Here is a 12,054-nt window from a genome sequence, read left to right as displayed (position 1 = left end):
CCCACCGTGTCGCGGGGTGTGAAGAGGCTTTGCAGCACAACTCGGGCACCTGGTGGTCCCCGCCGATCCTCCTGGGCCAGGACCTCAACTGGACCTGTGAGATGGTCTTTTCAGCTGCAGTACTCCCAAGTCCGGAGAAGACGCCGAGGTAGTTGTCATGGAGACAGGAGGGCGCAGAGAAGAATGTGCTCCCAGCTCTTGATTGGCTGGGAGGCTGGTTAGCGCCACGCCCCACGCTCGCGGCGTAGCCATCAACCCCCAGGTGTAGACTGCCCTCGGAAAAACCCGCCTCTCACCTCTCTTGGCCCTGTGGTCGGACGACATCGCCCGACCAGGATACCTGACCTTCAGCGGCAGAGCCGGCCAGGTAGGGCGGGCACTTCTCCTGAGAGGAGACTGCCGCTCCCCTCTCGGTGCCCTTGGCCCTCCCGCCCAGAACATGGTCCCTGAACGGAAAGAAGGGGACAATGAAAAGCAAAACTCAACTTTGCCTCATTTGGCAAAAGTCTTCCAGGTGAAAGCTACCTACCACTCTTAAGTTGTCATTTTTGCTTCGTTTTTGCCCTCTGTGTATTCCTTACCAATTTTCCAGTGCATCAGTGCATTTTAAAAGGTTTTAAAACGATTCCATCCAGCATTAAAGTTGCTTAGCCAGCCCGGCAGAAACGTAAGTGCATTTGTGAGTTCCTTAGAGGAAACCCACCAATACCTGACTTGGGAGATCTGGCTTCACTTCAACCTCTTCCAACTTCGTCAGCTCCTTCTCACACCCAGTTAGTTCCACAGCCTCGTAATGTTGTGAGCTGCACCCCTCACCCACCGGGAGCTAAGCACAATTGTTTTCTAGCGTATCCACTTACTACACAATGAGAATTCAGGCTGCTCTCCCTACACACAGCCTGTTCTCTAATTCCCTTTCCCTTTCTCTGGAAGGCATTGGGGGTAATTTATGTAGCCTCCCCATTTCCTGGGTGTTCTCAATGTTTGAGAGGTTTTCTTTCTCACATTCATTTTTGGGAGTGGGGGGTGGAACACTGCAATTCCCCCCTAGGCGGAGGGCTTGCCATTCTGAGGAATTCTTTTCTTTCCCATTCTAGTTTCCTTATAGAGCCTGCGAAAGAGGGGTGGTGTCGAGGCAACGGTTAATAGCAACAGGGCAAATTCAGCACCCGGCTACCCTTTTGTAAGACCTGAGAGTGTCTAGCCCCAAATGCTTTGTCTTTCTTTAGAATGCGAAAGAACTTAAATCCTCATCTGAGTCCCGGTTACCAATTTTGGGACAACAGGAAGAGATTCTCTTATTCTCTTGGAGTAATAAGTGCCTCAAGTATCTTAGTCGTAGTAGGCGTGGTCTGGGGAATCAGTGTCCAAACCTTCGGTAGTGACCCATGGGTGAACATGGCATAGGAGAGGCAACGGAAATAACATCTTGTGATGAAGATGCGACGCTGCCCCACTCCCTTCACTATGCTATTCCTGTAGCTGAAGTCAGTACCTGAAACATATCTTGTTGATATGTTTACGTTTTTATTGTTGGCCTCGTCCACAACAGTGCACACTAGCTCCCCGAAAGTAGGGTCTTTCCTTTCCCATCTGCCGCTGAATCCCGCCCCTAGCACAGAAGAGGTGCTCAGTGCCTATTATTGGAATAAATGGACGCACGAGTATCCAAGCCACACCGCGGACCCCGCTGCAGCTCCCCAGGGTGGCGCAGCGACCTCCCAGGCTGCCTCTACGGGACCCACACGCAGGGGCCTCTGGGAAGTGTAGTCAGCCACCGCCCGGGAGCTGCGGGACCGAGGCTCCGCGTGCGCAGGCGCACTTCCGGCTCTGCCCCCCCGCGGTCCCCCCCCGCCGCTGCGGCCATTGTCCGGCCCCAGTGCGGCTAAGGCCGCTTTGGGCCGTCCCTCCGCACATCAGAATTGGAGAGGACTGAACCTGCAGCGGGTGCAGGAGGAGCTGGCCCGAGCCCCGAGTGGGCCCGAGGTCCCGAAATCCGAGTCCTCAGGAGGCGGTAATTCCGAGTGGGGTCGAGGCGGCACCTCCCACGGCTTTGGCTTGTATCCGCCCGGCCGCGCCCACCATCCTGCGGGTGGGACTGGGCGTGGTCAGAGGATGGTGTCCAAGATGCCGAGAGCCTTTAATTTGGGGCCGGGGGGAACGGCAGGCCTAGGCGCGGTCCGCGCATCTCCCTAACCGTCTCCTGGAGAAGTGGCTGAGGGGCGGAGGCGGGTCCGGCGCGGCGGGGAGGGGTCGGCGGTTGCAGCCGGGTGAGTGGGCCCTGTCCTCTCTCCCCAGCCCCAGTCTGGGAGCCGGCCCCGGCGAGGCAGGAATGGCCCCGAGGCCTCCGACGGCCGCGCCCCAGGTGAGCAGCGGGTTCCTCACTACCCCGGGGCGTGTTTAGAGCAGTCATTGTTCTCCGCCTGTGCGACGGCCTTTCCTGGCTTGGTCCTCCCCTCAGAGCCTCCCAGCGTGCGAAACCCAAGATGTCCAGAGCTGGGGGGAGTGGGCGTCCCAAAAAGGGGGCTGCACTGTGGGGAGGAGGGGACCAGGGCGGTGAGGTTCTGCGAGAAGAGTTGAGTGAATGTGTCGGGAAGTGTCACTGTTGAGAGTCCTGAGTGCCAGGCCAATTCCTTGAACTCTGTCACGGAATGGAGAAGGTAGGGTGACAGGATAGAAAACTATAGAGGAGGAAGTAACTGTTAGGGAAGGAGAGAGCAGCCCCAGCCTCTGACCTCTCCTAGAGATCCCGTAGGAGCCGAAGAAGCTTGGTCAGGATTTGCCTTGGAAGAGGCTGGAGATGGGCTTTCTTGGGGCAGGAGGAAAAAAAAAAAAAAAACAACGTACAAAACAGGAAGGACCTGTCCCATAGCTTTTCGTGTTCTTTTTTTGCCTTAACAAGGGTATAATAGTGTACACCCCCAGATGTCCAGCCTTCAACTTCATTAATATGAAGCTGATTTTTTAAGTCATTTATTCTTGTGAGAGAAGAGGCATTTTCTAGAAGTATCAGAACTCTGAGGTTATGCATTGATTTACATAGCGTATATCTGTGAAACTATAACAAGGTTCAGATGGTATTTTAATCCACACTCTCTTTAGAATTAAGGAAAAATCAGACTCTAGTTGTTAAGGGTGTGATACGATCAAAATCAATCCGGGGCGCTGCCTGGCACAGTTGGTTGAGCATGTGACTCTTGAACTCGGTGTTGTGAGTTTGAGCCCCACATTGGGTATAGAGATTACTTAAAAGTAAAATCTCAGGGTCATGAGGTCCGGTTCCGTGCTCAGTGGGGAGACTGCTTGAGATTCTCTCTCTTCCTTTCCCTCCGCCCCTCCCCCCACTCCCGTTTGCATGCACGCATGCTCTCTCTCTCTCTAAAATAAATAAATCTTGGGGCGCCTGGGTGGCTCAGTTGTTAAGCATCTGCCTTGGGCTCAGGTCGTGATCCCAGGGTCTTGGGATCGAGCCCCGCATCAGGCTCCCTGCTCAGCGAGAAGCCTGCTTTTCCCTCTCCCACTCCCCCTGCTTGTGTTCCCTCTCTCACTGTCTCTCTCTCTGTCAAATAAATAAATAAAACCCTTTAAAAAAATAAATAAATCTTAAAAAAATAAAACATTTTGTAGTAAATTAAACATAATGCCTTTATATCTTTTACTTCTTGTATGTTTTTATTTTATAAGGGTGAGCCTTAAGGAGTAAAACAAGTAACAATACTAGAACAAGATAGTTGTTTGGTTTGACATGAGCCAGAGCAAATCCCTGGTCATCAGTGCCATTCCATATAAAGCACTTCCTCAGCAGGCTGTGAGAGTAGGATCGCTTAACGCAGTTAACACCCCCTGGGGGTGTGGGGGTGATGATCCTTTCCGTAGGGGTTGCTTTTTTTTTTTTTTTAAGATTTCATTTATTTATTTAACAGAGAGAGCACAAGCAGGGGAAGTGGCAGGAAGAGGGAGAAGGAGAAGCAGGCTCCCTGCTGAGCAGGGCTCGATCCCAGGACCCTGGGATCATGACCTGAGCCGAAGGCAGGTGCTTAACTGACTGAGCCGCCCAGGCGCCCCAGGGGTTGCCTCTTTAAGGGTGAAAGTGGATTTGTGTTCTGAGCAGTGAGTGTTAGGGACGCTTTAAACTACACTTTCAAAGCTTTGTTGCCCAAGTACTCTAGTTCAGTTATATTCTCTCAGAATGGCCTGACAGTCCCCTTGGGTTACCTAACCCAGGCTGCAGGTAATGACCCTGGAGGAAGGACAGAACAACTGAATCTACAGAGGGGTTTTTTTGGCAGAAATTTCCCTTTGTCGGAGTTTCTTTTTCTCTGAGCTTGGCCTTCCAGGGAATGCAAGAGATGAGTAAGTGAGTCATGTGACTGCTTATCCTGGAGGTTAACTGAGTGGGGGAAGCCTCATGCAGTATATAGCACAGGAGAAGTGGTATCAGGTGTTGTTTCTGAGGTCGGGAGGCTGCTGTGCCTACAGAGAGGGGAGAGGAAATTCTGCCCGCAGGAAAGAGTCAGTGGAGATGTCACTTTTGAATAGGAGCAGAGTCCAACAAGTGAAAATGAAGGGGGTGGAGATAGAGCTGAAGGACTTTGTGGGTCAGGGACATTGGGAAGCAAGATGAGGGGCATGTTCATGAAACCGTTGTCCTGTGTGACAGTGGGCATGGGCTGCAGGCAGTGGGTAGATGAGAATAGAAGGGAGTTTGGACGTTTTTCTTTGTGGCCCTGGTAACCCATTCATTCATTCATCTATTCATTCAGCCGATAGCCATTGAACCCCTGTGATGTGCTAAGACACTTTTCTAAGTGGTTGGGATACATTAGTGAACAACATTTATAATGATCTCTGCTTTTGTGGGGCTTACATCCTAGAAGGAGGAGACAGAAAAATTTAGTAAGTAACTTTTATAATATACTAGAAGCTGACAGTATCAGAGGGGGTAAGAAGGTAGAGAAAAGTAAGGGGGTTTGAGTGGGGAAGAGGGTGGCTTGTGGTAAGGGTACAGCTTAAATAGCGTGGTCAGGGTAAGCCTTATTCTTCCTGAGATGGGGACATCTGGACAGACTGGAAGGAGGCGAGGGAGTTAGTGATGCACAGGTCTGGAGAAGAGTGCTCTGAGCAGCAGGATGTGTGTGTCTAGTGTGTTCAGGGAGCTGCAAGTGGTTGGTGTAGCTTGAGTCACTGTTGTTGAGCAGGAAACTAAGATGATTTCTTCTTAGTTTTAAAGATTGCTGTGAATGCCAAATGTAGGAGCAAGAGTTTGAAAGTCAGAGCTCCCATGAAGAGGTGTTTGGGGGGTAGGACCTTCCTCTGGTGTTTGGCTAACAAATACCTGAAGTGCCTCCAAAATGGAGGGGAACAGGAGCAGAGGGGGGATACCCTGAAAATCCTTAGGATCTATAGGATCATTAGTAGCTGTGTCTGTGTAAACATTATGTATCATTCTCTTCATTATATGCACTACATTTTTAGTTAGGAAGAAAAGGTGAAACCACCAAAACAGTAAGAAATGGAGAAAGTTTTATAAGAAAAAAGCTGCATATGGAGACCAGGTTTACCTTGAAGGGGAGGAAGTAGAGAGGGACCAGGACCTGGTCTCCATTGACTCCAGATCCCAAGAGCTCTGTGGTTAGGCCATCAGGATGAATAGGCTCAGCCAAAGCTGGCTCAGGTCACCCCAACTCACACAAGATGCTCCTGGACCCCCAGGGGCAGCCAAGCCACTTGCTGAACCAGGTCAAGATGTTTGCAGTCAGGAATGTTCAAGCTCCCTGAGTCCAGAAGTCCCCTTTCTTAGCCTTCTCCTGAGCTGACTGGAGCTGGGCTTTAAGCCTCAGTCCAGACACTCTTTCCCCTGGGTAAGGTCGGGTGCCCCTCGTGCGCATTCCCACAGCACCTGTGCACAGCGGTGGTAGTACTGTTTTTATGTCATATGGAGTTGTGTGTTTACCCATCCATCTCTGTACTAAGCTTTCAGCTAGCTCTTTTAGGGCAAGGCCATTTGACTGCTTTCATCCCTTTCTCCAAAGTACACACTCTGTAAGTGGGTGTCACAGTAGCAAACACTCGTAACCGTTTAACCCCAAGCAGTAATTTTGTACTTTCTGCATTTTCTGCTAATAGAGCAAAAACTAGTTTTCCAGTTACAGTGACCCTAATTTTCTGATAAAATAATTGTGAGAAACAGTATAACTTTCACTGAACACTTTTAAGAAATTTTGTCCTTTAAAAAAATTTTTTTTTAATTTTTAAAATATTTTATTTATTTGAGAGATCGAGAGAGAGTGTGAGAGAGCACAAGCAGGGGGTGTGGCAGAGGGAGAGGGAGAAGCAGACCCGCCGCTGAACAGGGATCCCCACGTGGGGCTCGATCCCAGGACCCTGAGATCATTACCTGAGCCAAAGGCAGACGCTTAACCAACTGAGCCACCCAGGCTCCCCAAGAAATTTTGTCTTTCAGACAATGTTAGGATGTCAAAAACCTGTTCTAAGAACTATTTCAAAAAAATATGATTATTTTCCTCTCTTTTCTATGTCTTGTACTACTTTTATTTAAAATATATCTTATCAGGGGCACCTGGATGGCTCAGTTGGTTAAGCATCTGACTTGATTTTGGCTCAGGTCATGATCTCAGGGTCATGAGATAGAGCCCCGTGCATTGGGCTCTGAGTTAACACAGAGTCCACTTGAGATTCTCTCTCTCTCCCTCTGCCCCTCCCCCTGCTCTCTCTCTCTAAAATAAATAAATAAAAATCTTTAAAAAAATATATATCTTATCAAAGCATGTGAGCATATATAAAATACAAATTTTTAATAGGAAAAAGTCATTTGTGATCCCTCTTTAGCACCTCTGTATTTGTTGTGATGAATTTCCTTCTTTTCTCCCTATGTATGTTTTTCCCTTAAACATTTTAAATTTCATATAATTTCTATATGGATTTTTCTTTTTTTAAAAAAGAACACTTTTTTTTTTTAAAGAGTTTATTTATTTGGGACAGAGCATGAGAAGGGGGAAGAGGCAGAGGGAGAAGGAGAAGCAGACTCCCCGCTGAGCTGGGAGCCCAACTCAGGGCTCAATCCCAGGACCCGGAGATCATGACCTGAGCCAAAAGCAGACGCTTAACTGACTGAACCACCCAGGTGCCCCTAAAAAACACCTTTAATGGCTGGTTTATATTGCTTTCCATGAACATACCAAAATTTATTTAACCATTTCTCATAGGATGTTAGGTTGTTTCTAAAATTTTTATGATTACAAATAATACTGGGATAAAATTCTCTTGGTTACAGTTGATAATTTTTTTTGAAAATATATTATTTCATCTGCGTTCTTTTTTTTTTTTTTTAATATTTTATTTATTTAACAGAGAGAGACACAGTGAGAGAGGGAACACAGGCAGGGGGAGTGGAAGAGGGAGAAGCAGGCTTCCCGCCGAGCAGGGAGCCCGATGTGGGGCTCGATCCCAGGACCCCGGGATCATGACCTGAGCCGAAGGCAGACGCTTAACGACTGAGCCACCCAGGCGCCCCTCATCTGCGTTCTTAAGTGAAATAGCCCTTAGAGTGAGAAAGGAAGATCTTTCAGTGGTTTGGTGGCATGTTTATCCTTAAGTTGTAGAAACATTCAGATTGCTTTTCATCTTTTTCTGCCTTTTGAAAGAATTTACCTATAAAACATTTAGATCTAGGATTTTTATCAAGAGGATGATTTGGGAATAGTTTATTTCTTTCTTAATTATTAAGGTTTTTACTTTTTTGCATCAACATTGGTGATTTAAAATTTAAAAATTATCCATGTCATTAAGGTTTTTCACATTTCAGGGCGCCTGGGTAGCTCAGTCGTTAAGGGTCTGCCTTCAGCTGAGGTCATGATCCCAGGGTCCTGGGATCGAGCCCTGCATCGGGCTCCCTGCTCAGCGGGAAGCCTGTTTCTCCCTCTCCCACTCCCCCTGCTTGTGTTCCTGCTCTCACTATCTCTCTCTCTGTCAAATAAATAAATAAAATCTTTTAAAAAAAAGATTTTTCACATTTCTTCGCATCTGCTATGATTTTACTGGTTTGTTTATTCCCTTTAAAGTCATTTGCTTTGTTGTTGTTGTTTTTAAGATTTTATTTTTAAGTAATCTCTACACCCAATGTGGGGCTCCAACTCAGAACCCCGAGATCAAGAGTCGCACACTTCACTGACTGGGCCAGCCAAGCACCCCCAGTTGTTTCTTTTATATACTAGATATGCCAACGGTTTTTCTGTTTGGCTGGTATTTAAGAGCAACCAGCTCTTGATTTCGGCTCTTAACACCATCATTTTTCTGTTTGCCCCTGCTCTTTATTTTCCAGAAATTTAATTCACTTAATTTTTTTTTTTTTGATCCTCAAAATGACTCCTCATTTTCCTTCAGTAAGCATGACCCAGAATGGGCGCCTGGGTGGCTCAGTCAGTTAAGCATCTGCCTTTGGCTCAGGTCATGATCCCAGGGTCCTGGGATCGAGCCCTGCATCCAGCTCCCCGCTCCTCAGGGAGCCTGCTTCGCCCTCTTCCTCTGCCTGCCGCTCCCCCTGCTTGTGCTCTCTGTCTCTGTCAAATAAATAAAATCTTTAAAAAAAAAAAAAAAAGAAAGAAAAGAATGACCCAGACTCTCTTTTCATTGACTCAGCAGACATTTTTGGAATACCTTCTCTGTGCCAGGCAGTGGTTCTTAACTAGGGTCACACTTCACAAGTAGTCAGGAGAAGGTACCTGCTTCCTTTAGGACGTCAGTAGGGCTTCAGTGAGGAAATTTAGCAAGAGGGTGCACATAAATGACCGAGCTCAGTGCCTGGCCTGTGGTGAATGTTCACTGAATGTTAGCTGTTGCTCTTTTCTAATGAATCACCTGAGGAGTTTTTGAAAGTTGTTTGTCAGGGCCCTCCATGCATGGCAAGTTTTCTAAGTTGCTCTGATGATTCTGGACAATTCCAACATGATTGGTTTTGGAGATACTGAAATGAAAAAAAGCTTGAGAAAATGTTGAGGGAGAAAAACATGAATAAAAAAACGACAGTTCTAGAGGCGCCTGGGTGGCTCAGTTGGTAGAGCATGCAAGTCTTGATTTTAGGGTCGTGAGTTCAAGCCCATGTTGGCGGTAAAGATTACTTTAAAAAAACAAAATCTCAAAAAAAAAGCATATATACGTAAAAAAAAAACAAAAAGAAAAGCTACTATTCTGAAATGGAGATGTGGACCAAATGCTGAAGGGGGAGGCGGGGAGATGAGGGATCTGGAAAAGCTTCAGAAGGGAAGGGACCATTGAACTGGATCTAGAAAGGTGAGTAGGAATTTTTTCTGTAGAGCTGAGGGAAGAAAGTACATGGTGGTCAGAATAAGTTGTACAAAGACAAGGAGCCTCGAAAAAGAGTGATGTAATAAGGGCAGAGTCCATGTGGTAGAAGCATAGGGTGTATGGCAGGAGGCAAAATTGGAGAGAGAGATATAGGGCAGGAGGCAAAATTGGAGAGAGAGATATAGGCCTGTATCACTATAAACTTCCCTTTAGAACCGCTTTTGCTGTATCCCAAAGATTTTGGACTGTTGTGTTTTCATTTGTCTCCATGTATTTTTTAATTTCCTCTTTGATTTCTTGGTTGACCCATTCACTGTTTAGTAGCTTGTTATTTAACCTCCACATGTTTGTGTCACTTCCAGATTTTTTCTTGTGGTTGATTTCTAGTTCATAGCATTGTGGTTGGAAAAGATGCATGGTATGCCTTCATTCTTTTTGAATGTCTTCAGATTTGTTTTGTGGCCTAACATATGACTTGTTCTGGGGAATGTTCCATGTGCACTTGAAAAGAATGTGTGTTCTGCTGTTTTAGGATGGAATGTTCTGAATGTATCTGTTAGATCCATCTGGTCCAATGTGTCACTCAAAGCCACTGTTTCCTAGTTGATTTTCTGTTTGGTTAAGTGGAGTGTTAAAGTCCTCTGTTATTATTATATTACTCTTGATTACTTCCTTTATGTTTTTTTATGAGCTGCTTTTTGTATTTGGGTGCTCCCATGTTGGGTGCATGAATATTTACAATTGTTATATTTTCTTGTTGAATTGTCTCCTTTATGATTATATAATGTCTTTCTTTGTCTCTTGTTACAGTCTTTGTTTTGTTTTTCATTTTTTTTTAAAGATTTTTATTTATTTAGTAGAGAGAGCGTACAAGCAGGGGGAGTGGCAGGCAGAGGGAGAGGGAGAAGCAGGCTCCCCTCGGAGCAGGGAGCCCGACGTGGGGCTGATCCCAGGGCTCCGGGATCATGACCTGAGCCAAAGGCCAACGCTTAACCGACTGAGCCATCCAGGTGCCCCTACAGTCTTTGTTTTAAAGTTTGTTTCGTCCAGTATAAGTAATGCTACCCCAGCTTTCTTTTCACTCCATTTTCATGATAAATGCTTTCCTATCCTTCCACTTTCAATCTGCCTGTCTTTAGGTCTGGAATGAGTCTCTCCTAGAAAGCATAAAGATGGGTCTTGCTCTTTTCTCCATTCTGTTACCTTGTGTCTTTTGACTGGAGCGTTTTATCGATTTACATTCAAAGTAATTATTGATAGGTCTGTACTTACTGCCATTTTGTTACTTGTTTTATGGTTGCTTTTGTAGTCTTTTCTGTTCCTTTCTTCTCTTGTTCTCTTCTCTCACAGTTTGCTGGCTTTCTTTAGTGATAATACTTGGATTCCTTTCTCTCTCTCTCCCTCTTTTTTTTTTTTTTTTTTTTTTTTTGCATATCTGTTACTGGTTTTTGATTTGTGGTTACCATTAGGTTTGTACATAGAATCTTACGCATATAGCAGTCCATGTTAAGTTGATAGTCTCCAGAGTTTGAATCCATTCTTTACTCCTCTCCCCCCACATTTTAGGTATATGGTGTCATACTTAATATCTTTTTTATTTTGTGATTCCCTTGACTGATTTTTTTATACATATACTAATTTTTTTTGCATACTGCCAGGCTTGTGGCACTGCTTTGGATGAACTCCGGCCAAGGGTATATTGGGGGGGGCAGGTCTGTAGGAGAACTCGAGGGTTGGGGCAGATGGTGCCAGTAAGGTCCTTCCTGGTCTGCCGTGGGAGGGGGCCTGCAGCCTCCTGGGGAAACTGCTCAGACTGGGATGTAGGGTGAGTCCACAGAGGAGCACTGGGGCAGTGTGTACTGTCAGCAAGCGAGGTGGAGAGTGTTCACACTGCAGTAGTTCCCACAGGTGTCCATGTATTCAGGGTGGGGAGTGGGGGAGGGAAATGGCACCTGCCAGCTCTTTTGTTCTTGGAGAAGTCTCCCAAGGATCCCTGCCCCTCCAGCACATGCTCTGAGATTGGTAAATAAATCTCCTACCTCTGTACCTCAGGTGTTTTTCAAACTGCTCCCTCTGTGGTGTATCTCCATGGGGCTATTTATTGTGCTCTCTCTTCAAGGGCGGGGACTCAGTTTCCTGTCACCCTGTCTGGCTCTTCCAGAGCTGAACCCGCTGATTTTTTTTAAAGTTGCATGAGCCACCCAGGTGCCTCAGTCTGTTGGGCGTCTGCCTTCTGCTCAGGTCATGGTCTCAGGGCCCTGGGATTGGGCCCTGCGTGGGCTCCCTGCTCAGCGGGGAGTCTGCTGCCCCGTCTCCAGCTGCCCCTCCCCCCTGCTTGTGCTCTGTCTCTTGCTCTACTGGCAGGTGCTCTCTCTCTCTCTCAAACAAATAAAATCATAAAAAAAAAAAAAAACTTTATTAAAGTTCCATGTGTGAAGCCCCACTTACTGTAGGAACTTTCAAAGTTAGGCCTCTCTGATTTTCAAAGCTGAATGTTACAGGGATTCTTTTTCCCAGTGCAGGTCCCATGAGCCTGGGGTTCCTGGTGTGGGGGTCTGCTTCTCTTCTCTCTCTGTACCCACGTTGTTCCTCCCTCCTTCTTACAGTTCCACAGATCAGTTTGGCTCCTCACCAGTGTTCACCCTTCCTACTCTCTTCATTATGGCCTCTTCTCCACATTGCACTGTGGAGAGTCTGTTCTGCCAGCCTTCAGATCATTTCCTGGGTTAC

General features: G+C 46.7%; 1 protein-coding gene across 5 annotated transcripts in view; it reads left to right on the top strand.

Annotated features, from left to right (window-relative positions):
* The first annotated feature begins 1,819 nt into the window (after positions 1–1,819).
* The window catches only part of ZFP90 (ZFP90 zinc finger protein), a 71,714-nt gene continuing 61,479 nt past the window's right edge, over positions 1,820–12,054 (top strand). For 2 of the 5 annotated variants that reach the window (XM_078063126.1, XM_036109178.2), the window contains exons 1-2: positions 1,822–2,014; positions 2,299–2,365. In XM_078063126.1, coding sequence (XP_077919252.1) covers positions 2,333–2,365 — 33 coding nt within the window. In that variant the 5' untranslated portion in view covers positions 1,822–2,014; positions 2,299–2,332. Of the gene's footprint in view, positions 2,015–2,298; positions 2,366–12,054 lie in introns of all 5 variants that reach the window. The other 3 variants (XM_036109170.2, XM_036109171.2, XM_036109176.2) reach the window with 3 other exon arrangements.

Source organism: Halichoerus grypus, chromosome 15 (assembly GCF_964656455.1).
Source record: "Halichoerus grypus chromosome 15, mHalGry1.hap1.1, whole genome shotgun sequence".
NCBI lineage: Eukaryota > Metazoa > Chordata > Mammalia > Carnivora > Phocidae > Halichoerus > Halichoerus grypus.
This window is presented reverse-complemented; position numbering and strand designations above follow the sequence as displayed.